The sequence below is a fragment of the Mandrillus leucophaeus genome, unplaced genomic scaffold, assembly GCF_000951045.1.
Source record: "Mandrillus leucophaeus isolate KB7577 unplaced genomic scaffold, Mleu.le_1.0 Scaffold284, whole genome shotgun sequence".
In the NCBI taxonomy this organism is placed as follows: Eukaryota; Metazoa; Chordata; class Mammalia; order Primates; family Cercopithecidae; genus Mandrillus; species Mandrillus leucophaeus.
The window spans coordinates 1,635,283-1,662,503 of NW_012102965.1; the positions used below are offsets into that span (position 1 = coordinate 1,635,283).

Genomic DNA, 27,221 nt, shown 5'->3' on the forward strand with positions numbered 1-27,221 from the left:
ATATATATATATATATATATATGTATATGTATATATATGTATACACGCACACACACGCACACACACACACACACATACACATATGCATGCTGCCGGATTTGATGGGAATATGAGAAAAAGAGACAAGTCAAGGGTGACTCACTGTAAGGTTTTTTGGCTAGAACAGGTAGAAGGGCATGTGGGTGTGTATGTATGCATGGGAGGGGCAGGAAAGAAGAGTTTCATTTGGACTTGCTCAGTTTGACATGCCTAATAGACATCCCAGTGGAGCTGTGAGGTGGAGTTTGGAGATGAGTCAGAAGGCCAGGTAAGAGGTCGGGGCTGGAGAGACACATTTAGGAGTCATCAGTATATGAAAGATATTGCTCATCATGGGAAGATTTCATTTTGTTCAGTAAAGTTTTCAGATGATATAATCAGAAAGCACTATAGGATTTATTAGAATATTTTATTTGAATGAATATTTGGAAAGGTTATTTTGTCTGTCCATCAAATGGCCTTACAAGCCATTAGATTATAAGATGTGGTTTGTCTCAGGTGGGGTTTAACACTGTTGCTTAAAATGAGATTTTTCCACAGTAGATGAGACAAATTGCACCATCTTTTATGTAAACAGGCTTCTTTGATCCACATACTTTACAGTGCAGTTTTTTTTCTTTTTTTAAATCAATAGTGCTCCTTTTCTTGGCTGTAGAGATGTCAGAGTTAATATTTTACTGAGAAAATAGCCTTCCATAGCAAACCAGGTTCTGGCTGTCCCCTTCATCCTCCCCTGTGGAGTTGCATTTGCTACAAGTCACAGCAGATCCTCACTGGGCAGCAACTGGGGTGACCACATGGGTCAGGGGCCCCATTGCCACTGAGATTTTCCAGAGCTCCCTCTCACCATCATAGACAGTCAAGTGTCACAGACGCTCTGTGAAGCTGTGATTTGGTTCAAGAGCTTGAATAACCAGAGCTCCTTCAGAACCAGGCCATACTGAACTCTCCCATCTTTGTCACCATTTCACAGCGTGTGCCTGGATCACACCACCGTCTTTGGCTCACATCCGTTCTCCTCATGTCATGTCTATCCCTCTGCCTGATCCTGCTGTCTCTCCTTGTGGTATCCAGATATTGCCTGGTCTTGTCTTCCCCTTCAGTGATGGTCTCCCAGTCTCCACTGATAATCTTTTTTTTTTTTTTTTTTTTTTTTGAGACAGTGCCTTGCTCTGTCACCCAGGCTGGAGTGCAGTGGCATGATCTCGGCTCACTGCAACCTCCGCCTCCTGTGTTCAAATGATACTCCCGCCTCAGTCTCCTGAATAGCTGGGATTACAAGTGTGCACCACCATGCCTGGCTAATTTTTTGTGTTTTCAGCAGAGAGGGGATGGACAGGCTGGTCTTGAACTCCTGAGCTCAGGCAATCTGCCCACTTCAGCCACCCAACATGTTAGGATTACAGGTGTGAGCCACTGTGTCCAGTCTCCACTGATATCTTGATTCTCAAAATTCTTTTTTTTTTTTTCTGAGATGGAGTCTTGCTCTGTTGCCCAGGCTGGAGTGCAGTGGTGCAATCTAGGGTCGCTGCAACCTCCGCCTCCCAGGTGCAAGCAATTCTCCTGCCTCAGCCTCCTGAGTAGCTGGCACCACAGGCATCCACTACCATGCCCGGCTAATTTTTGTATTTTTAGTAGAGACAGGGTTTCCCTGTGTTGGCCAGGCTAGTCTTGAACTCCTGACCTCGGGTGATCCACCTGCCTCGGCCTCCCAAAGTGGTGGGATTACAGGTGTGAGCCACCTCTCCCGGCCATCAAAATTCTTAATTTAGCACCTCATAGAATAATGGGATTTTATGGCTGAAAGGGATTGTAGAAGTAATCTGGTTCTTTGGTCTTTCATTTTATTCTGATTATTATTTTTGAGACAGGGTCTTGCCCTGTTGCCCAGGCTGGGGTGCACTGACACTCCTATGGCTCACTACAGCCTCGAACTCCCTGGCCCAAGTGATCTTTCTACCTCAATATTCTGAATAGCTGGGGCTACAGGCACACACCACCATGCCCAGCTAGTTCTTAATATTTTTTTCATTTTTTTGTAGAGATGGGGTTTCACTATGTTGCCCAGGTGGGTCTCAAACTCCTGGCCTCAAGTGATCCTCCTGCCTTGGCCTCCAAAAGTGTTGGAATTACAGGTATGAGCACCTTGCCTCACATGTTTTATTATGTTTAATAATGAGGCATTGAGGCCTAGGAAAGCTTGGTGATTTGCTGTGAAGTAAATACCAGGATAATGCAGAACTGAAACTAGAACTGGTGTCTCTAGAATCTTAATTCACAATGCTTCCTTTCTCACTGTGAAAGCACATGGTATGTTATTGAGAGCACAAGGTATGTTGCAAACCTATCTGCAAAGGTTTACTCTTATTAGGCTAGTAATATTAGTCAAATGTCTAGGTTGTACTCCAGAAGGGAAAAATTAGTGTAGAAAGATTTTTTTTGCCTTGAAAGATCTTCCCATTTTAAAGATAAGAAAATCTAGCTGATAGCTGGCTATCTCATTTGGGTACAAATTCCTGCTTAAAAAAAAAAAAAAAAAAGACCAAATATATGGTGATTCTTTTTCTTTTTTTTCTTTTCTTTTTTTTGAGACGGAGCCTCGTCTGTCGCCCAGGCTGGAGTGCAGTGGCGCAATCTCAGCTCACTGCAACCTGTGCTTCCTGGGTTCAAGTGATTCTCCTGCCTCAGCCTCCCGAGTAGCTAGAGATGCGTGCCACCATGCCCAGCTAATTTTTTTGTTTGTTTAGATGGAGTCTCGCTCTGTCACCAGGCTGGAGTGAAGTGGCGCAACCTTGGCTTACTGCAACTTCCGCCTCCTGGTTTCAAGAGATTCTCCTGCCTTAGCCTCCCGAGTAGCTGGGACTACAGGCGTGTGCCACCATGCCCAGCTATTTTTTTTTTTTTTTTTTGGTATTTTTAGTAGAGATGGCGTTTCACTGTGTTAGCCAGGATGGACTCAGTATTCTAACCTCATGATCTGCCTGCCTCAGCCTCCCAAATTGCTGGGATTTCAGGTGTGAGCCACTATGCCTGGCTGTGATTATTTTTCTAATGAGAAAATTTCCTCTTTCTCCCCCAAAAGGTTCCCCCTCCCCCCGCCCAGTTAAAATACATAAACTTTTGGCCTGATGCGGTGGCTTACAACTGTAATCTCAGCACTTTGGGAGGCTGAGGCAGACGGATCACGAGGTCGGGAGTTCGAGACCAGCCTGGCCAACATGGTGAAACCACATCTCTACTAAAAATACAAAAAAATTAGCCAAGTGTGGTGGCGGATGCCTATAATCCTAGCTACTCAGGAGGCTGAGGCAGGAGGATTGCTTGAACCCAGGAGGCGAAGGTTGCAGTGAGCCGAGATCATGCCACTGCACTCCAGCCTGGGTGACAGAGTGAGACTCAATCTCATTTAAAAAAAAATTATATATATATATTTATATATACACATACATACATACACATACACACACACACTTTTAGGTCAAAAAATGTCAGCTTGTACTATTTAATATGCTAATTTAGTCATATACATTTAAAATAACAATAAGAGAAATTCATTTCCCCCCCCCATACTCACCGCTCAACAGAGCATTTCTATTCTATTTTTCTTCACAAATATCTTTGACACCAATGTCTTTCTTATTCCTGGAGCCATTTTTTGAGTCATCAAGCAGATTCCCAAAGTAACTCATCCATACCCTTGGTTGTAAGATCCTGTCACTAGGATTTTCATCCTAAGCCACAAGCATCCATTTACCAAACACTGGATTTTCATTTGTTCTGTAGTGTGTATATTATGTGATTCAATATAATAACTCACTGTCTTGCTTTTTCAAGTAATATTTAAAAGGCATGTTTATAGATAGATCCAGACCTTCCAATTGTTAGGACATAGCCCAGAAATTGTTTTACATTCTTGGTTTTTTCCAAAAAATAAAGCAGTGCTATCAGGTTGCTTTCTTAAATATTGAAAACTAACACTGATTAAATTCCACGCTTCTGTGCCCTCCCCAAATTGTATGTTATTTTTCACAGTGAAGTCACTGAGAGACATTGGATCATATTAGAATCTCAATAAAAGCTCAAATATAAGGCCAGTCCTTCTTTTCTACAGTTTAATCTTGGGGGAGGGAGAACCTTGACCTAAATTTAGATATCTTTGGTAACTCCATGCGGGGAAGCCCGTGTCCATGGACTTCCTCCTGATTGCTGTCTTTTATGGCATTTGCTAGATGTGACAGTGAAGAAATAAGTGGGTCATTATCAGTGCTGTACCACTGTCCCCGAGGGAAACCCAGCCTATATCCTACTGATAGATACTGTCGGCCTTAACATGTTCATGTATCAGAAATCATTTTATTTTCCTACACAAACAATATTTGCCATTGTGCTGCCGAATTGGAGTGACACAGAATCACACTGTGTTTATTTAGACTTAAAAGCCTAGAGGGCTTGTGGAGCTATGCTAAAAATGGCATGGAATGAGCGCAAACAACTTCTTCACTCCGTGTATATTGATTTCTCCCTTGAGATCTTTTCTGTGTCCCTCTTGGATTTGTAGAAGTGTCAAACTTTAAAGTCAAACTTTAAGAAAATTACCTTTTATTTTCCCCCGGTAGAATAATTAATACAATAGTTAACATATTTATATTTTTGGAAAGTTCAGGTATGTCTGCTTTTGCAAATCATAGAATTGTGATAATTGGGAAAAATGATATCCATTGGAAACCTGTTTGTTAGGCCCTTTTACACGTTGCTGGTGAGAGTGCAAAGTAATATACAGTGATCTTTGATTTCAGAGGCCGCTTGTGTTTTAATTGTGATGCTTTTCTGTAAATGCAAAATTCTTATAACCTGAAATTTGTCTCCCTTGTATCTACTGTTGTTTCCAGGGCTGTTCAAAGACTTCCCTTTTCACATTTGCATTTCTTGAGTATCCTGTGGTTTTCATAATAAAAAGCAGCTTCTTCAGGGCTCCTGAGGATGTGGAAGGCAGGTCCTTTGCTGGGCTGATTGCTCTTTTGGGGTCCTGGAGCTACCACACATCCTGGAGAGTAAAACTGGGAACAGGTGTACAGTTTCAGTCTCCTCACAGGACTTTAGGATGATAGAATGGTTTAATAGTTTATAGTCACTGTAGTAGGATTTATCAGAAATTGCTCTTCCTTCTTGCTTTGGAAAAAATAATGTGTGATATTATAATCTTTGTTACTAAAAGCCTTCTTTTCTCTGTAGGATCAAAGTGCTTGACTTTGTTGGTTGAAATCCACCCTGTTAACAATGTGAAGGTTCTGAAGGCTGTGGATAGCTATATTTGGGTTCAGGTAAGTAAGCATGCTATTCATCACTTACCTCATTAATCAAAAGGTATGCAGCCTGAAAGAATTGGGGTTTACAAAGTACTTTCACTCTATCATTATCATATTTACTCCTCAGAACAGTCTTGTAGACTACTGCGGCTGGAAGTATCCGCTCTTTCTTTGCAAGCATGGAAATTAAGAACTCGAAGCTAGCTCCACCAACTCTGTCATACTATCATTTGTTTCATAGTAATGTAATATTTTCTCATGATAAAATATCAAATATTGAATATTTTCTCATTATAAAATATCAAACATTAAATATAATTAATATTTTCTCATGGTAAAATATCAAATATTATAAATTATTAAACACATTTAAGGGAAGCTTTAAAATGGTCTGTGTAATGTATTTACATGGTTGACAGATTAAATATCTATGATTAAATGGCTTAATCCCTGAATTTATCAACTTCATGAGTTGATGCAGAAACTGCATGTGTAGTGTAGATGGCATAGATATAGTCAGTCCTCATTATTTGGAGATTCCATATTTGCAAATTCTACTATTTCTAAAATTTATTTAGAATGCCTAAAGTAAACACTCATAGTACTTGGCCAGTTATTTGCAGATATATGCTGAATGGTGAAAGAATTTGTCACCCAACATGCACATTCGCAATTGAGGTTGAACATGGCGATGCCCTGCCTTTTTTGTTTTAGCTCTCATACTAAAATGACGGTTGTTTTCATGGCCTAGTTCCATCTTTTGTGCTTTTTCCTGGCGATTTCACTGTTTAAACGGCTTCCAGGCATAGTGCTGAGGCACTGTCTAGTGTTCCTAAGTGCAAGAAGACTGTCAGATGCCTCAGGGAGAAAATATGTGTTTCAGATAAGCTTCATTCAGGCATGAGTTACTGTGCTGTTGGCCATGAGGTTAAGGAGTGTCTTTAAATAGAAACACACAAAACAAAGTTATATACTGATCTATTGACAAACATATTGTGACTAGAGGCTTCCAAGAATTTATCCTTGTTTGGGTTTGGATCATAATCCCAAAAGACAATCCTAAACAACATAATCCTAAATGTTGAAATCCTGAAAGGTGAAAATCCCTGATGTCTAAAGTCCCAAAAGTCATGATCACAGGATAGTTAGGATACACGAGTGTCTATACCTTCAAACTGTGTATGTTATTATTGCCTATTTTATTGTATACAGTGGACTATGAAGTGTTCTTTTGTGTTTTGCTTCTCAGATAATTCTTCTTTTAAAAAAGTCAGTACATCTTTTTTTTTTTTTTTTTTTTTTGAGATGGAGTCTCGCTCTGTCTCCCAGGCTGGAGTGCAGTGGCACGATCTCCACTCACTGCAAGCTCCACCTCCCAGGTTCACGCCATTCTCCTGTCTCAGCCTCCCGTGTAGCTGGGGCTACAGGTGCCTGCCACCGTGCCCGGCTAATTTTTGTATTTTTAGTAGAGACGGGGTTTTGCAGTGTTAGCCAGGATGATCTCAATCTCCTGACCTCGTGATCCGCCCGTCTCGGCCTCCGAAAGTGCTGGGATTACAGGAGTGAGCCGCCGCGCCTGGCCATCAGTACATCTTTTAAATAATTTTTAAAATTATTATCTTCCAGAATTATATTTTTGGGATTTTGATCTTTTGGGATTTCAATATTTAGGATATGGCATTTGGGACTGTGTCTTTCAGAATTGTGATCAATTCCCTTTGTATTTTCCGTAGAAACAATGGTTCAGTATTCAGTATACAGCATTTGTGGTGATGTTACAGAACATAACTACTACAAATAATTTGAATCAACTGTATGTGTTCATGCGGTGCTACAGCATAATTTCCTTTCGCCTAATTTCACGTTTTGTTACAGGGTCAAAATATCATTTCTTTTGGTCTAGCTGGAGTCAATCTGCACCACTCAAAGTGTCTGCCTTTCTGTCCCCCAAGCTACTACCAGCCTCCAGCCTATGGGCCTCCCTATTCCAGTGGATTAGGGGAGAGGGTTGTCTCTGTCTGCCCAGGGTCCTCCCCTGTCAGCCAGTCCTTTCAGCTGCACATTTCCCAGCCACTCCTGACAGCACTGTGGGTCACTCCTCAATTCCAGACATGGCCTAGCCTGAAGCTCCCAAGCTGCATTCCCCTACCCTCAGGAAGCTACTCTGTCTACACTGTCGTCAGTGTGGGGCGGCTGGGGGACAGAGCACACTTCCCTTTTCTGGTCTGTTCTTTGGCTTCCTCAGCATCTTGTTAGGGCCATATAGATGGTGGAGACATGACTGAAGGATTGGGGTAACTAAAGGGAATTGGAACATAGAAAGGGGAAAAGTTTTTAAAAGCAAGTGGTTGTATACATTGCAAATATATTAAAAACTACCAGAAATTGTATATACTAAAGTGGTTAAAATGGTAAATTTTATGTTATGTGAACTCAGTTTAAAAAAAAAAGTGACTGGGTGCGGCGGCTCATGCCTATGATCCTAGCACTTTGGGAGGCTAAGGAGGGCGGATTGCCAGAGCTCAGGAGTTTGAGACCAGCCTGGCCAACATGGCGAAACCCCATCTCTACTAAAAATATAAAAATTAGCCAGGCATTGTGGTGCACTACTGTAATCCCATCTACTCAGAAGGCTGAGGTGGGAGAATCACTTGAACCTGGGAGGCGGAGGTTGCAGTGAGCCAAGATTGTGCCATTGCACTCCAGCCTGGGCAACAGAGCAAAACTCCATCTCAAAAAAAAAAAACCAATACAAAAAAGTTAAAAGTACATGGAACAGGACAGCATCTATAGGCCAAAGGAAAGGTCCCCACCCAAATAAAGTAAAACTTATACTCATTCTGTGGACCCATCTCAGTCCCTAGCCCTGCCTCCTGCCCCTGTGTCTATGCCTCTGGAGAGAGAAACTCCTCCAAACCCCAGTGGCAAATTCCCACCTTCTCCGTCCTGCCTCTAGAGAAATGACATCTACTGTCCATTGAGTTGGTCTTGCCCTGGGATCAATTTCCTTTTTCTTATAAAAACATCCATGGTGATTTCCAGTAGCACATTTCCCTAACTCTGCATGTGTAGTCTTGACCACCTACACAGAGGAGGACAGTGGCAGGTGGGGCTTGGATCCCAATCCGGGACCCTTTGAGTGTTCCGTTTCAGCATGAGGTGTGTCTTCAAGATAGTTCCAGTGGGTAATTCCACACCCTCTACACACCTAGACTACAGACCTCCAAAGACCAATATTCATTCTAAGTCTAGCTCCTTATTTGTGAAGGTAAATTTTCCTAAGTAAATATAATCTGCTGATTCCCGAAGTAACTCATCCATACTCTTGGTTGTAAGATCCTGTCACTAGGATTTTCATCCTAAGCCACAAGCATCCATTTACCAAACACTGGATTTTCATTTGTTCTGTAGTGCGTATATTATGTGATTCAATATAATAACTCACTGTCTTGCTTTTTCAAGTAATATTTAAAAGGCATGTTTATAGATAGATCCAGACCTTCCAATTGTTAGGACATGGCCCAGAAATTGTTTTACGTTCTTGGCTTTTTTCAAAAAATAAAGCAGTGCTCTCAGGTTGCTTTCTTAAATATTGAAAACTAACACTGATTAAATTCCACGCTTCTGTGCCCTCCCCAAATTCTGTGTTATCACCTTGAGTGCTTTTGTAGAGCTGTGTCTGAAGCCTGTCTGCTTTTGGTTTCCAGGCCTTACTCTAGGAACACCTTATAATAGAAAGAAAAACAACACCTACCTAAATGGGACTTTAAAAATAACATTCTCCCTGATTGTCACAGGAAAACCAGGCAGAGGTTTAGAGGTTGGCAGTTACACCTCTTCAGCACCTCAGTCCATGTCACGTTCCTAAGCAGGCATGCCCTGGCCACCTCTGTAGAGCTGGAGGCAATACCATCTTCTGTAGGAGCAGATATCTCCATATTTTGAGGCACTGGACATTTGTTCTCCTATCCTGTATGTGGTGTCATTCATCTCTGCTTTTCCTCAACTCCGGTATACAAAGTATCTTGTTTGATGTGAGACATTTTCCAAATTATGAGACAGTTAGTTCTGTATTATTTTTGTAGCTGAATTTTGCATTGCTATTTTATAATTTTGACTTCATTGCTCTGAAGCATATGTTTTGCTTTTCATTTCTAAAAGGGAACTCAACTATAAATGTTCCAAAAATTGACTAGTACTATTTTTAATCTGATATTATGCAAAGTTAGGGCACTAGGAAATAACAAAAAATTGTCCTAAGTTTAGTCTGACTAATGACTGAGAGATTGGGACATAAAAGTTATGCCCTTTTATATTATTTTCAAGTTTTGGGTGAGGAAAAGAACAAAATTCACGGGTCTTTCATGCCACAAAATAAAACGATTGGTTTACAGTTGCCCTTTTGAGTCATCCTGTGACCAGTTTTTCCTCATTATCACAGCTGACGGGGTCAAGACTTGTGTTGCTGGCAGCCTGCTTTGTCCTGCAAACAGACACATAGTGGTGGGCTCATATGGGAGAGCACAGAGGAGGAGGAATGGGGTGTACTTAAGCCTTTTCTTCCTGGTGACAGTCGTTCTGTGCTTTCAGGCTTGTAAATCCTCAACTCGTGTGACACCATGACTCACTGTTCTTTCTTGACAAGTTCTGGTTATGTTGTGCTTTGTCTCTCGGATGTGGGACTTTGGAAGTTGTCGTGGGGAATATGTTTACTTGGCTCTCAAATTATATACTAGGTTTAGTTGCACAAAGACTATGTTGATATGTGTGTGTGTGTGTGTGTGTGTGTGTGTGTGAAATAGAACATTCTGTATAAATGTTGTTTGCATTATTTCTGATTGGTTTCAGAATCAGATATTCCAGATAGGAAGCACCATCCCTAGAAATAGCTTCAACTTTAACATTTACTGTTTATTTTACTTTATTTTTAGCAGAGTCTTGCTCTCTTATCACCCAGGCTAGAGTATAGTGGCATGATCTTGGCTCACTCCAACTTCTACCTCCTGGGTTCAAGTGATCCTCACACCTCAATCTCCTGAGTGGCTGGGACTACAGGCACATGCCACCACACTTGGCTAATCTTTTGTATTTTTTGTAGAGATGGGGTCTTGCCATGTTGCCCAGGCTGGTCTTGAACTCCTGAGATCAAGTGATCTGCCTGTCTTGGCTTCCTAAAGTGCTGGGGATACAGGTGTGAGCCACTGTGCCCAGCCAGAAGCCTTACTGTTTAAATAAGTGAAGATAGTGTTGTATTTGAGATCAATTCCCCTCTCGAAAGCTGAGGTCCTGACAGTGTTCTGTTTTCTTGCTTGCTTTGACCTGCAATGTGTGTGTGCAGGTGATTTCCCTAAATTCTTCTGTGATTCCCAGTTTCTTCAATGGTCTTTAATAGTACAGTCATCAAGCACAACTTTGGAAATACTTGTTCAAGCAAGATAGTTGCTTACAATTATGATTAATTTCTTTTTTACAGTTTCTCTACCCACATGTTGAAAGTCATCCTCTTCCAGAGAACCATCTGTTACTGATTTCAGAAGAGAAATGTAAGTGTATCTTTAGGTGGAATATGGGAATTTCATGAATGGCATATCGTCTCCTAGTGTGGGACATGATTGAATCTTCTAGATATCCACCTGCCATTGCCGAGGGTCCACTGAACTTTGATGTCCATATGAGACCTGAAATTCCTTGGGAAGGGCTTTTCCTTTGGCCCCCAAGTGTTGTTCCCTTTGGCTCTGTTCAGCTTTCTCATCCTGGGAATGATGGGCTCTTGCATACATGGATTTGCAATTTTGTCCCATGGTAGAATGTTTGTAGAACAGGTCATTTTTGTCATTTTTAGTTCATCTGTCTTTTGGGTGTCTGTCACAGTGGATAGCTATAATATAGAGATGCTTGGATGGAGAGAGGGGAAGTTTATGGTAGCTAGAAGAATCCCATGGCAGAACTTGAGAAGACCTACTAACTTAGACAAATTCAGTTGGAGGCAAATAAGTTTAGGACATAAAAGGTTATGTCCTTCCATGATGATTTCAAGTTAGGAGAGGGAGAGGAAGGACAAAATTTACTAGTGGAGCTTGTAAGTTGTCTTTCGCATTACAAGATGAAACTGCTAGTTTATAGTTGGAAGGACAGGCTTGAGGGGTAAGGCTTTGTTCAGTGTCTAAGCTCGTGTTCAGTTTTGTAACTAGGACCAGCAGAAGGTAAATATGGCTGAATTCAAATTGTTACCAATAGAAAGGGACCATCTACACAGACTGTCTTTAGTGTTCAGGGTTTTGTTCAAGTGAAATTGACCTCTATTAAAATGCTTCCCCAAAATGTCTCGTATAATGAGTTTTTTATCTGGTATGTTCATACAAACAACTGTTTGGTATTTGGGAATTGGAGATAAACTCTGCTAAGTAAGCCCTTGTTAGCCCTAGACAACACTGATGGTATAGGGGAGCCAAGTACTTGCTGAGGGAACCCAGGGAAGCAGGTGGGCTAAATGCTTCATGTATTGTTGATATTGAGGAGCAGAATAAATGCAGGACTTGAAATTAACTGTAAAGGGAGGATGGAGAAAAATGGGTTTTAAAAAGTTTTTGAACCTCTATTGTGAGATTACAGTTTGTGATAATGTTGTTTTTATGGCCAGTTGTTTAATCTGCATTGCTTTTATAACAATGTTTTTACAAGTGTTAGGCAAAAATAGTACTCATATGTTTCCTTAAAGTTAAATTATCTTTCTCTGTTTTTCTTTTAAAGATATTGAGCAATTACGTATCCATGTCGCCCAACAAGATGGAAATAGAGTGGTAAAGATTTGAAATTCTTTTCGCCTCATAGTTTTTGTTCCACAAAGAACTACATTACTAGACTGCTAAAGAAAATGTTATTGATATGTGATGTTTTCTTTATTTGATAACTTTTGAAGTATAGACTTGCTGTTCTAATGTGTGAAATGATACAAATATATATGAAGTTAATTATCCCATTTTTCTCTATCTCAACCCTCAATCTCAGTATCCTGAAGAAGCTTATAACAGCCTGTGTATCTTTCCACAGCTTTTACCTTGCTCATGCAAACCTGTGTAAGGTTGTATGTGGGGATTCAATTGTTTTTACCAAAGTAGAATCATAATACATAAATTTACCTGCTGCTTTTGTGTTTGCTTTTGCTTAGCAGGTAAAAAGATCAGGAGTATCCCTATGGGTTACTAAAATAGAAATGTAACTAATTGGTTATTTACTCTAGTTTTTGTATGTACATATATGCATATCATGGGATCATACCATATATTTATACCATATATACAATCATACTATATATCATACCATATATGGGTTTCATAGAGTGTAATTTTTTTGCTTGTTTTCCACATGTACCTTTTTTTTTTTTTAATCTCTTTTGTTCACAACCTGGTATGTATCATACTTTTCTCCATACTAATACTAATCTCCTATCCCCACCTCTGACCCACCCAGGGGTTTATTATCCATTTCTTACTCATTCAGCTTTGTGGAATTACCTACAAGTAAACTAGAATAGCTCCAATTCATTCTCTTTAGAAGCAGATAATGGTCTCTGCTATGGATAGACATTCACTAAATTGCCAGTTTTTTGTTTTTGCTTTTGAATTATAAATCATCTTAAACTTTTTTTCCTATAGCCTTATGTATTGGTACATATGTTTATTTGAGCTAAATCCTCAGGGATGGAGTGTTTGATGGGTACATCCATTTAATAAATTCCAACAGATTTTTCCAGGTTGCTTTCCAAAAAAATTCTAACAATTGACAATGTTTGAAGCAAAATTTAAGAGTACGTTTTCCCTCAATTCATATCACGAAAAGGTATACTTACCTTTTAAAAAATTTCCAATTTGATGAGTTTAAGTTGATATCTCAGTCTGTATCTCCCTTAATATTGATGCATTTCACCATCTTTTCCTCAGCGTACTGGCTATTTGATTTGCTTTTTTGAAAATTGTTTAGTTGTATCCTTATCTATTTTTCTACTGGGCTTTTTCTTGATAATTTATATAGGATCTTAATATGTTACTGATATTAAAAATGATTTTCTTCAATATTTAGTCTGCATCAAAATTGTCTCTGAAGATTTTAATGTTTCTCTGAAGATTTTAAAGTTAAATGAACAAATTGAAACAGAAAATGGCACTTACAAATTGTGTATCAGCATTGAAAGCCTTGAATCAAGAAGCCTGGCTGGAAAATTGCCAGGAGAAAGTGTGTCACTGAAGCTCTGGGCTACCATTGTCCTGCAGGGGCTAAGTGGATGGGAGCACAAGGACAGACAGGGCCAGGGGTCAGAAGAGGGTCAAGCCCAGGAGGAAAGATCAAGGCCGAATCCCAAAGCCAGTGATGAGAATTTAGAAGAGAAATAAATAAGCAAGTTGGGGTCAGGAACTGGGAATGAGCATAGACAGGGGACTGACTGGTTAGAAGAGGGCTTGAGAGCAGAGAGAGAGAGGCGGACAGACACATACTGGAAAGAGTGATGGAGGGGACACCTGTCAGCAGCCCAGAAAAGATTCTGCCATTCAGGATGGTACAGCTTTAGCATTCCTTAATTCACATGTGTTCTTCCAAGAAGTACTTCTGCCCTCATTTTTAAAGGCTTAGATGACAGCTTCATACAGCGTAAGTATAAGACCATCTCTATCATGCAGGGATGTTGCAAAGAATATGCAATTCCACATATTCTTCGCAACATCCCTACATGATAGAGATGGTATTAGGCTTATCCCTGTTTTTACAGAGAAGACAGCAGCCAAGACTCACAGAGATGAGGTGACTCTAGAGAGAAACAAAATTGAGATTTGAACCTGGGTATGCCACAATCTGACATTCATGTTCTTGTTAGTACATACCTTTACCTGGAACGGTTCTCAAATCTACTCCAACTCAACAAATTTCAGAAAAATGATTGCCCAAAGTTTAGAGACAGACAGGTCCTCGTGGATCTTTTCTCTGGCATCACTTTCCTCTTGTCTAAATGTAATGGACAGGGTAAGCAGGAAATAGTGGTTTACAACTCTTTATGCCACATGGTTCCCCTCAAGTTCCAAGTTACCATGGGTGGAGAAATCCCTGTGAGGATTAGGGAGGGTTTAGGCATGAACATGGACCAGTCTGGTGTTTCTTTTTTCTTCATTTCTTCTACCCCAACCTGTCTTTATTCTTTACTCATCTATCTCAATGTAGGTTACTTTTGCTTAATAAGCATTTTGAGGAAAGTTAATTCTTAACTGCTTCTGTTAAATTATTTTGAGGTCAGCTGATGCACTGAAAGGGCACTGGGAGGATTCCAGGACATAGATTCCAGACCTTGCTGAACTAACTATGCGGCCTAATCTAAGTGCTGAGAGCCTCAGTTTTCTTACCTGTTAAGGGATTGAATTGGATGGTTTCTAGAATCTCCTAATTTTAAAGTTCCATAGTTCTGACTTTGTTACTTAGTAAACAAATACTTTATACTTATAATATCTTTGGCAATTTACTCTTGTACACCTTATTTCATTTTCTGCCTTTTGTTTTTTTGTTTTTTTTTTTTTTTTATATTATACTTCATGTTCTAGGGTACATGTGCACAACGTGCAGGTTTGTTACATATGTATACATGTGCCATGTTGGTGTGCTGCACTCATTAACTCGTCATTTACATTAGGTATATCTCCTAATGCTATCCTTCTCCTCTCCCTCCACCCCACAACAGACCCTGGTGTGTGATGTTCCCCTTCCTGTGTCCAAGTGTTCTCATTGTTCATTTCCCACCTATGAGTGAGAACATGTGGCATTTGGTTTTCTGTTCTTGCGATAGTTTGCTGAGAATGATGGTTTCCAGCTGCATCCATGTGCCTACAAAGGACATGAACTCATCCTTTTTTATGGCTGCATAGTATTCCATGAAGGCATAAAAAAGGATTTTTTTCTTTTTTTGAGATGGAGTCTTGCTCTGTCACCCAGGCTGGAATGCAGTGGTATAATCTCGGCTCACTGTAACCTCCATCTCTTGGGTTCAAGTGATTCTCTGGCCTCAGCCTCCCGATTAGCTGGGATTACAGGTGTGCACCCCCATGCCTGGCTAATATTTGTATTTTTTTAGTAGAGATGGGGTTTCACCATGTTGACCAGGCTGGTCTCGAACTCCTGACCTCAGGTGATCCACCTACCTCAGCCTCCCAAAGTGCTGGGATTACAGACGTGAGCCACTGTGCCTGGCCCATTTTCCGCCTTCTGAACAAACATTCCTTGAGCACTGTTACATGCTAGAAACAATCAATGCATTGGTAATAGAAAGGTGTTGTAGAGGCCGGGTGCGGTGGCTCAAGCCTGTAATCCCAGCACTTTGGGAGGCCGAGACGGGAGGATCACGAGGTCAGGAGGTCGAGACCATCCTGGCTAACATAGTGAAACCCCGTCTCTACTAAAAAATACAAAAAAATAGCCGGGCAAGGTGGCGGGCGCCTGTAGTCCCAGCTACTCGGGAGGCTGAGGCAGGAGAATGGCGCAAACCCGGGAGGCGGAGCTTGCAGTGAGCTGAGATCCGGCCACTGCACTCCAGCCTGGGCGACAGTGCGAGACTCCCTCTAAAAAAAAAAAAAAAAAAAAAAAGAAATGTGTTGTAGAAGAGTGTGTACTCATTGCGGGAGGCTTATAGCATTAATTAAAATGTAATTGTCATAGAAACATGCCAATGCACCATGGGAAAACAGGTGAGGATTATATTACATCTTGGGGATGTGAGGGAAGGCTTTGTGTAGGACACAATGTGTAAGTCAGGCCTTGAAGAATGAGTAGTTAGGTATTGCTGAGAGATGGGCAATATCATCGTACTCATCATGGGAGACATAAAGGTGAGAGGCATGCCCAAAGCTGCATGGTTGGTTTATGGCCAAACTGGGGTCATTGTCTACTACTTTCCTCTGCCAGGCCTGAGTTTTTCCTTGGCATCACACCCTTTGTCTTTGGTAGTGGAGGGTTCTTGTCTGCAGAGGCTTGACTTGAGAGAGTTAGGTACAGAACAGTAAGTTCTGAATCTTCTATTAATGCAGCTATTGATTTGTGGGAGGTGTGGTGTTTTCTTCAACAGCCTCAGCCTGTCTGCTAAACTAAGAGCAATAATACAATCATATGTTATAAGTGGGAAGAAGGGGAGGCAATGAAATGATGTCTTAAAACATTTCTGGAAAGACTGTGTGTGCTAGGGGTGGGGAGCTTCTAACAGTGAACTGTGGAAATATTTACACGTATCGTAAAGATAGACATGGAAAATAATTATGAATTCCAGATATGTTCTCCTTTAAAAGTTATTCATACCTTTTTTTTTTTTCATTTTTAGGTGATTAAAAATTCTGGCCATCTCCCGAGAGACAGAATAGCTGAGGATTTCGTTTGGGCTCAGTGGGATATGTCAGAACAGAGATTATACTACATTGACCTGAAGGTAAAAAAACTAGTTCATGGGCACTCCTTTTTTTTTTTTTTTTTAACAAAAATATTAATTTTTTTAGAGACAGGGTCTTGCTCTCTTGCTGAGGCTGGAGCGCAGTGGTATGATCATAGCTCACTGCAGCCTTGAACTCCAGGGCTCAAGTGATCCTCCCGCCTCAGGCTCCTAAAACATGGGTTACAGGCATGAGCCATAGTGCTTGGCCCCAGCACTTTTTTTTATAAGAACAATTTGATTTTGACATTATTACTGCAGTTCATTAATTACTACATTTTCATTGATGGAAATAGTCAGTGAAGTTTTATTAAACATAATGATGAAAAGATTTTCATAATTGTTTGCTTCTTGACTGCTTCCTTTTCTTTTTTTCCTAGTTTTTAAATAAATATGCCATTCTGTTTTCTCTTTTAGAAATCAAGGAGTATCTTAAAATGTATCCAGTTTTATGCTGATGAGAGCTATAACTTAATGGTAAGTCCAGAAAATGATCACACTACAGGAAAGTTTATGATACATTACTCTTTTTTTTTTTTTTTTTTGAGATGGAATCTTGCTCTGTCACCCAGGCTGGAGTGCAGTGGTGTGATCTCGGCTCACTGCAAGCTCCACCTCCTGGGTTCACGCCATTCTTCCGCCTCAGCCTCCCGAGTAGCTGGGACTACAGGCGCCCGCCACCCCGCCTGGCTAATTTTTTTGTATTTTTAGTAGAGATGGGGTTTCACCATAATATCCAGGATTGTCTGGATCTCCTGACCTCGTGATCCGCCTGCCTCGGCCTCCTAAAGTGCTGGGATTACAGGCGTGAGCCACCGCCGATACATTACCCTCTTTTAAGAGAATTGTTATTATGAGCAGCGCTTTAGCATTCCTGATATTTATGTTAGTCACTTGTATGAGCAAGTAAAATTAGTTCTTGCCGTCTCCAGGCTTCCACTCCATAACAAATCCAGTTCATTAGGTCACTAGAAGAACACACACCAGAAATATCCGCTAACTGAATGCTTCACATCAAAGAAACACGTGTAAGTGAGGATTAGTAGAAGGTATTAGGTTGACGCAAAAGTAATTGCGGTTTCTAATCATTTAAAAGTAATGGCAAGAGCTGCAGTTACTTTTACACCAACCTAATAATTTTTGGGGTCTGTAAGACATAGCTTTAAGGGGTTACAAGTTATTTGGCCCAAAAGGACTTGTGAAGATGGTGGATTTGAGAATAAAGAGACAAGTCAATCAGAGGGCATAGTTTAACCAAAATCTAGCATTACCCCTGAAAAAGCTATTTGGAACGTTAGCATTTGTTGCATCAATGGAAAAAAAAGAAAAAACTTCTAAAAATAGGAAAATGTAAATTTAAGAATTTAAATTTTTAAAAAGATTTTTAAAAAGTTAGCATTGTGGTGAAGAGTCTTTAATATCTTTGTGATGGGCAATACAGTGTTGTTTTTTTTGTTTTTTTTTTGTTTTTTTCTTTTTTAGACAGAGTCTCACTCTGTTGCCCTGACTGGAGTGCAGTGGCATGATCTCTTCTCACTGCAACCTCTGCCTCCTGGATTCAATCAATTATCCTGTCTCAGCCTCCCCTAGTACCCGGGATTACAGGCACCTGTCACCATGACCAGCTAATTTTTGTGTTTTAGTAGGGATGAGATTTTACTATGTTGGCCAGGCTGGTATTGAACTCCTGACCTCAAGCAATCCACTTGCCTTGGCCTCCCAAGGTTCTGGAATTACAGGTGTGAGCCACCGTGCTGGCCTATTCTTGAGTAGGACTAGTGTTGCTGTCTAATACACATTGTTATGCCATTGCAAGAATTACACTTACCCATCCTGTGCTTCTGTTGGCTCATCTACTCTCCTTTTAAAGACACCCAGTCCTTCCTTTCTTACTCAGTCATCTATGTCTTGTAAAAGATGGTTGCTTCCAATTGTTCTATTGTACAATCTGTTTTTGATATTCAAATCTAAGACAAAGTTTGTCAAGCATTAACCCTTTAAGAAATAAATAAACATCAAGCTCATGATTGTATGTAAACTCCAGAGTATTTTCAATGGACTTTCTATGCAATGGATTTGGAGTACAACCTCTGAAGATAATGATGGTTACATTTCATTATTAGGCAAGCACAATATTTTTCTGGTTTACTTGGGCTTGCTCTGGTTTTCAGAACTGTCATCACTTTCATTGTGGGTTCATTTTCTTCTGATTTTTTTTGACAGTTTGAAGTACCCTTGGACGTATCATTAAGCAACTCAGGATTTAAGTAAGTTATTCATAGGTCGTTACTAATTTTTATAGATACTTGTGGGCAAAATGATTATATTTATTCCTACTTTATGCTATGCAGATAAAAAGAGAGTTTGATATACTGTGTCCATCTTTTTTTGTATTCCCATTCTCCATAGCAAATGTAAACAACTTTTATCAAACATGAACCCAGGATTTTACATATAAAGTCAATTGTATTGATTTTCTTAGCCATTTATTTCTGTAGTGCATCTCCATTTATTTTGATATATGGATATACCCTTCTCCCTGTGATTAAATAGAAGGATTCGATGGGTCAGAGAGCTACATTGGGAATCAAACATCGAAACCCTTTTTATTGCCATCAAGGAGGATGTCACAGGTCAATCCACTTGTAGCTCAGCTGAGTTGATTGGTTTTTTTTTTTCTGTTTTCCTTTTTACACAAAAGACAAGGTTTTTTCCTTTTTCCACTCTATTTTACATGTGGCGGAAACATGAGATGCTTCTGAAAAAATAAGCATAAGGCCATCAATATGTAGAAGACATGAAAATCTTTCTAAATTGGAGTAATGATAATCCTGAACTGTTAAGTATTTCACTAGCTTTATTTCGTCATGTATGAGCATTTAGCTTTGCTTACTTTGAAACTAGTGTGTGCATTACTCTGTATCAGAAAAGTTATAAAAATGTAAGATGAAAGTAATATTTTTTCCTTATTATTAGGCTAATGCCATTTATATACCGTGTATTTTGAAAAAACTACATAATTTATTAACCAAAAAAAGTTATCTACTTAAATTTCTCAGGAATGTGTTTCTATTTCTGTGGGTATATTATTTAGTGCTTACTCACATCCTTTATGAAGGGATGTATTTTTAAATGCATACAATAAGTTCTCATTCTTTGTGTTCTTAGACTTGTCAACTTTGGATGTGATTACCATCAAGACCGAGAAAAATTATCCAAACACCTGACTCTGTGTGTTTTTACCAACTGTACAGGTAAACTAGGGTTATATTTATCAATTTATTCAACTGTACTTGAGTTCTAGACAAAATTTACTCATCCTTTAGCTATATGGAGTCTGAATATAGAACAGAGCTACATTTTTATGTTGGTGATCATATGGATTGTCATATATCAAATCATCTTCATTAATTTTAAATATACACTGTATTGAGGAAGCCACAGTTATTCTTGACAGCAGAATTTTTCTTCTAGTAGTTATTATTTGTATGGTTCTAACAGAGAAGATGGATTTGTATTTAACCAATCTACATTTTCTCACCTGCTTCATCTTTTAACAAATGGCAAACAGCGATAGCTGTGCTTTCTGGGTCAGGCTTACTGATGTGTTTGGTTCTAAACTTGTGTACCTGGCTTTAAGAGCCATGCTGCAGCCTACTGATGTTAACAATTAGAGCTTGACATAAAGTTATTGATGTGAAATATTTTGTTTCTTAATACCAGTTTTTATAGATAGAAAAAAAGCAGAGGGAAAAGAAGAATACCTAAAGATGAGAGAAGATGAATATGATTACATTCAATAAATCTGGTGAAAAACTGCTCATTAACCTTAATAATCATCTAAATCATCAGCTCTGATAACTACATGTAGTAGCCATTTTTAATATCTCAACTTTAATGGACATTTACTACTTGAGTTAAGTAGCATTTGGACTAAAATTGTATTCCTTTGAAGTCAAATTATTGTGGGATATTCACCCATTAGGCCAACATTTATTGAGCACTTACTGTTTGCTAGGTGTTGGGGATATGATAAGTAAAACTGCCCTAATCTTTATTAGCGTAAAGGTTACTATTTGGCGCAGATTTTAGACATTACACAAGTGCACACTTAGTATTTAAATAAAATCATATTATGAATGAGCGTTATAGAAAGTCATGAAAACTTATGATGGAGGTTTAATAGAAGATACTAGTATCTTCAACCATGTTCTAGTTTAGCCAGTCCATCTTTGTTTCTGCCTCCTTCCAAGTTATTCCATCCCATTCCATTCTTAGTCCTGAAAATTGCCCCCTTTCCCACTTCATTCCTGCATAATCCATTCCCCCTTTTCCTGTCCACCTCAGGTATCCCTCAGCTGTACTCATCCCTTCATACACCAGTCCTAGAGAGCTCAAGGAGGTGGTATTTCAGTGGAGACTTGAAGGTTATGTATGAACTAAGACCATGTCACTGAAGTAGAGTGAGTGAGAGAGAGAGAGAAAGCTGGAGAGGTAGGCAGGGGCCAGGCCATATGGGACCTTGTGGATCATGGGAGGATTTTAGACTTTATCCTAAGAATGATGAGAAGTCATTGAAGGGTATGTTTTGTTACTATACAATTTATTTTGAGAATGCACAAGCTCACTCTAAAGTTCAAAAATATAATGAACATCCATGTACCTTTTACTTATACAATCATATTTATAGTATTTGCTTTATCATTCTCACTATATATAGGTATCGTTTTATTTTTTGACCAAGTCCATTCAAAAGGAGGTTGCAGACATCGTAACACCTAACCACTAGATAATTTAGCACACACCTCCTTTGATTAAGGACACTTCTACATAATCTCTGTTCTCTTATTACTGAAATAAATTATCACATTAGTCAATAAACTTTATTTTCTATTCAAATTTTCATAATTTCTTCAAAAATGTCATGTGCATATATATGTGTGTATATATAAATAAATATGTATGTATATAACTTTTAAAGTCAGGATTCCATCAAGATTCATGCATTACATTTGGCTGTTTAAATCTTCATAGTCTGTTAATGTACAACAATTCTTACATCGTACTCCCTGCCTTTCTTTTCATTGACATATTGAAGAGTCCAGCCCATTTGTCTTGTGGAATGATCCACATTCTGGATTTATCCAATTGTTTACTTACATAGGCATTTAACTTTTTCCTCTATACATTTCCTGTAAATTGGAAGCTCCGCACAACTGAGTAAAGGCACAGTTAGACATAAGTTAAGCATTTTTAGTGAGAATACTTCATAGGTGATGTTGTGAACTTCGCTTTTATCAGATCAGGAGGCCTATAATGTCAAGATGTCCTACTGTTAGTGATGCTAAGTCTGGTCATTTGGTTAAGTGGTAACCACTGTATGTCTCCCTTATGAAGGCACATTTTAACCTCTGAATTAGTAATTTGTAGGAGGGTACTTTGTCACCATGTGACTATTCTATTCTCAGCCTTTCACCTGTCAGTTTTAGGATTCACTGATACTCCTTCACCAAAGCATCTGTGCAGGCAATGACATGATTAGATACATATTTTCAAAAGATCACTGTGGCTGCTGTATGGAGGATGGATTGGGTCGGGCACGGTGGCTTACGCCTGTAATCCCAGCACTTTGGGAGGCCAAGGCAGGTGGATCACCTGAGGTCAGGAGTTTGAGAGCAGCCTGGCCAACATGGCGAAACCCCATCTCTAGTAAAAATACAAAAAATTAGCTGGGTGTGTGGCTCATGCCTGTAGTCCCAGCTACTCAGAGGCTGAGGCAGGAGAATCACTTGAACCCAAGAGGCAGAGGTTGCAGTAAGCTGAGGTCATACCACTGCACTCCAGCATGGGCAATAGAGTGAGACTCCGTCAAAAAAAAAAAAAAAAAAAGATGACAAAAGATGGAGGATGGGTTGGAGGAGGCAAGAGAAAAAGTGGGAAGATAAGCAGTTAAGTCTAGTCCTACATTTGAAATAAGGGTGAACTAGGATGGGCAGTACAGGTGAAAAGAACTAGATGGGATTGGGATGCATTTTAGAGATGAAATTAAGATAATTTGCTATAAATTACACGGAAGAGGAATGGTTCTCAGGTTTCTGGCATCGGCAAATGAGTGAACAGTAGTGTAGTTTACTGAGGTATAGGGGTTTTGATGGAGCTTAGGAAGATTGTGAGTTTCGTTTTGGACATGTTGACTAAAAGATCTGGAGCTTAGAAGAGGGGTCAGGACTGGCAATGAATAAATGTGGAAACTGTTAGAATATAGCTGGCATTTGAAGCCATGGGGGGAGTATTTGGTCAGGAGGGAAGACACTTATGAATAAGATCTGGGAACATAAATATATAAAGGTTAGGTGGAACATCCAAAGGAAAAGGAAAAAAGAATGGAGAGAGAGAAAGGAAAAACCAAAACAAGTGTGGTATTGTAGTAGCTGAAGGCACAGGGTAGTTTCACAAAGAAATGACTGAATAGGTAGTGAGAGGTGGAGTCCACTGTGTCTAGTAGCATGAAGATTACTGTGAGCTGTTTGTGTTGTGGAATTGAGGTGAAATCTTGACTATGCTGGGTTAAGTGGCATATGAGAATTGAAAAAAGTCATAGCAGTATGTGTAGACATGAGAGAGGCAGCAGCTGGACAGGGAAATAGGATTTAGGGAATATTTTCAGACAGTAGAGACTCTAGGATGTTTGAATGCTTACAGCATATATTGAGTGGAGAGGAAACAGGACAATACATAGCAGAGAGGAATAACTGGTACAATGAATTTGCTTAGAAGGTGGAATGGGATCCAGAGCTCACATGGAGGGATCAGAGTGGGTTCTTCCCTGGTACTTTGCTTTATTTATTTATGAATGAGGCGGAGTCTTGTTCTCTCTGTTGCCCAGGCTGGAGTGCAATGGAGCAATCTCAGCTCACTGCAACCTCCGCCTCCTGGGTTCAAGTGATTCTCTTGCCTCAGCCTTCTGAGTAGGTGGGATTACAGGCACACACCACCATGACGGGCTAATTTTTTTTAATTTTTTTAGTGGAGACAGGGTTTCGCCATGTTGGCCACGCTGGTCTCGAACTCCTGACCTCAGATGATCCGCCCACCGCAGCCTCCCAAAGTGCTGGGATTACAGGCGTGAGCCACCACGCCCGGCCCCTGGTACTTTACTTTAAATCTGTTGGTTATGAACGATCATTTTAGGCTTTACTTCTGTGTGGCTTTTTATTCCTTTTTGTATTTCCACAGGCATTTCTCATGACCATTACCAGCTGTAAGTTATAAATGGGGCTAATTATGACGTATTTAATAAAATGTTAGGTTTATCTGACATAAAATGTGGAAGAGTCTGTTTTTTCCCCTTCTCAGCAGTGTGTGGAAGGGTAGAAAACAAACTTCACTCTTCACAATCAGCTTTGAAAAAATAAAAGAAAAAAGCCTGTTTCAAATGAGATGCTTCCAGATTTAAGATGAAATAAGCCAGAGAAGCAACCTTTTGTTTTTTGACTAATAAATTGTTCATGTGTTTCCCATATTACTCTTCAAAAGTGTTTTTTTTTTTTGTTTTTTTGGTTTTTTTTTTAAACCTTTGTTGTTAAACAAAATCTATTCCAGCAAAATAGTATTGGAGAAGGAAGCAAAGAGTCTAAGCTACATGTGACTCCCTCTATAGTAGAAAGCTGAATTCTCCAGTGCCATGGAGGCCAGAAACTGTGGTTCAGGAAAGGAATGCTGATAAACTTAGGCCCTTATACAAACTTATTTCAACTATTTACATTAATGATGATGATATAATAATATTTGACATTTTGCTGTCACATTTTGGTCATCAGAAGCTATTTTGTCCTTTCAGCATTACTTTTTATATTCTTGAAAACATTTGTCCTGAATTTCCCAGCACTAAGAAATAAAGACGGCTGTCTTCCAAGGAACTACAGGTTACGATCTGGGTGATGGGCGTGCCCATGAGATTGGTGGTGGGCAAAAGTGCTGCTGCCACTGCTGCTGTCAGGCCACTTGTGTATTATTTAACATGAGTTTATATAGATTTTTCGAATAAAAAGGATAAATCAGACTTTCTAAGCATTGAAAGCATATCTTACTATTTCCCTGTCTAATAGTCAGTTCTGAAGCTGTAGTGCTCTTGTGTGTTCTAAGTCAGTGGCTATAATTCTTTCTCGTGCACCACGTATTGGGAGGGTAGTGAGTAGGGAAGTGTGTAAATTCTCCTTCCTATTCATATAACTGCAAGAGTTGCTCTTCACAAGTTCCCATATTAGGCCTATGTTTTAGCATTTTATAGAGCCTTTTAATAATTGCTCCAATGAGATAATTTCCCTTGGAAAACTTCGTCCATGATAGTTTTCATTGTCCAAATGATTTCCCCAAGGCTAGCCAACGTTGAGATGTTATCTTCATCATTGATGAATTTCATTAAAAATCTTTGGATACACCCTTAAGAGCATGCTTTATTTTTTTCAAACTGTGACTTCCTCCAGCTTGTAAATAGCAGCAAGACTGTTATGGAATAATAATACCAGCTAACCTTTATAGCCAGATATAACTTCTTTGCAACTAACAATCTAACAGTAACAATCTCTTTATACACAATATCTTATTTAATTATCTCACAAGAACCCTATGAAATAAGTTCTATATTTTCTTTATTTACAGATGAGGAAACTGAGGCTTAGATAATTTAATTAACTTGCCTGAGGCAATAGACTTAGTAAACCAAAAGCAGGATTCACATCCAAATCTGCTGATTTCAAAAGTGGTTCTCAACCTGGGTTCACGTTAGAATCATTTAGTGAGCTTTAAAAAATACAAATACCTGAGTCTCACACCCCCAGAGATTCTGACTTAATTCTTCTGAGGTGGAACCTGGGCATCTGTGATCCCGAGTAAGTTTAATGTGCTGTCAGGGTTAAGAACCAGTGCTCTAGAGCTGTGTTGTCCAGTATGGCAGCCACTAGCCACATACGGCTATTTAAATTTACATTAATTAAAATTAAAGAAAAAAATCCTGGACTGACTAGAAGCAGCTAATGTGAGCCACTCTCACAGGGAAGAACAAAAGGGGGGAGTAAATGCAGGACCTTCAACTGAATCATCCAGATGTTCACATTGGGACTAATCAAGGAAACAACTTGACCCATGGAGAATGGCGAAAAGCAAGGCAGGATGACAGCCCACCTAGGAGTGACACAGGGCCAGGGGAACCTCTGCCACTCAGGGAAGTGGTGAGTAAATGTACAACTCCAGGAACCCATGCTAGACTAAGAAGACAAGAGAGAAGATCCAAATAAACACAATTAGAAATGACAAATAGGATGTTACCACTGACCCCTCAGAAATAAAAATAATCAGAAACTACTAAGAATACCTCTATACACACAAACTAGAAAACCTAGAAGAGACAGATAAATTCCTGGACACATACAGCCTCCCAAGTCTGAACCAGGAAGAAATTGATTCCCTGAACAGACCAATAGTAAGCTCCCAAATTGAATCAGTAATACATAGCCTACCAACCGAAAAAAGCTCAGGACCTGATAGATTCACAACTCAGTTCTACCAGATGTATAAAGAAAAGCTGGTACCATTCCTACTGAAACCCTTTCAAAAAATTGAGGAAGATGGACTCTTCCCCAGTTCATTCTATGAGGCCAGCATCATCCTGATACCAAAAATCTGTCAGAGACATAAGAACAAAAGAAAACTTCAGGCCAATATCCTTGATGAGTGCTGATGCAAAAATCAACAAAATACATGGAAACTGAATCCAATAACATGTCAAAAAGTTAATCTACCACAATCAAGTAGATTTCATCCCTGGGAGGCAAGGTTAGTTCAACATATGCAATTCAATAAATGTGATTCATCACATAAACAGAATTAAAGACAAAAACCACATGTTTATCTCAATAGATGCAGAAAAGGCTTTTGATAAAACACAATACCCCTTCATGTTAAAAACTCTCAGTAAACTAGGTATTGAAGGAAAACCTCAAAATAATAGCCATCTACGACAAACCCATAGCCAGCATCATACTGAATGGGCCAAAACTGGTAGCATTTCCCTTGAAAACTGGCACAAGACAAGGATGCCCCCTCTCACCACTCCTATCCAACATAGTATTGGGAGTCCTAGCCAGAGCAATCAGGCAAGTGAGCATCCTAAATAGGAAGAGAGGAAATCAGGCTATCCCTGTTTGCAGATGGCATGATGCTACAGAAAACCCCATAGTCTCAGCCCAAAAGCTCCTTCAGCTGATGAACAACATCAACAAACTTTCAGGATACAAAATCAATGTACAGAAATCTGTAGCATTTCTTCACACCAACAAGAGTGAAGTCAAGAGCCAAATCAGAAAGGCAATTCCATTCACAATTGCCACAGAAAGAATAAAATACCTAGGAATACAGCTAACCGG

The 27,221-nt window shown here is 39.6% G+C and overlaps 1 protein-coding gene across 1 annotated transcript in view; it reads left to right on the forward strand.

Annotated features, from left to right (window-relative positions):
* The window catches only part of GSAP (gamma-secretase activating protein), a 110,608-nt gene that overhangs the window by 22,366 nt on the left and 61,021 nt on the right, over nt 1-27,221 (forward strand). Inside the window, exons 6-12 of the mRNA XM_011985462.1 lie at nt 5,272-5,360; nt 10,819-10,888; nt 12,096-12,145; nt 16,693-16,797; nt 17,215-17,274; nt 19,021-19,064; nt 19,966-20,051. Coding sequence (XP_011840852.1) covers nt 16,762-16,797; nt 17,215-17,274; nt 19,021-19,064; nt 19,966-20,051 — 226 coding nt within the window. The 5' untranslated portion in view covers nt 5,272-5,360; nt 10,819-10,888; nt 12,096-12,145; nt 16,693-16,761. The remainder of the gene's footprint in view (nt 1-5,271; nt 5,361-10,818; nt 10,889-12,095; nt 12,146-16,692; nt 16,798-17,214; nt 17,275-19,020; nt 19,065-19,965; nt 20,052-27,221) is intronic.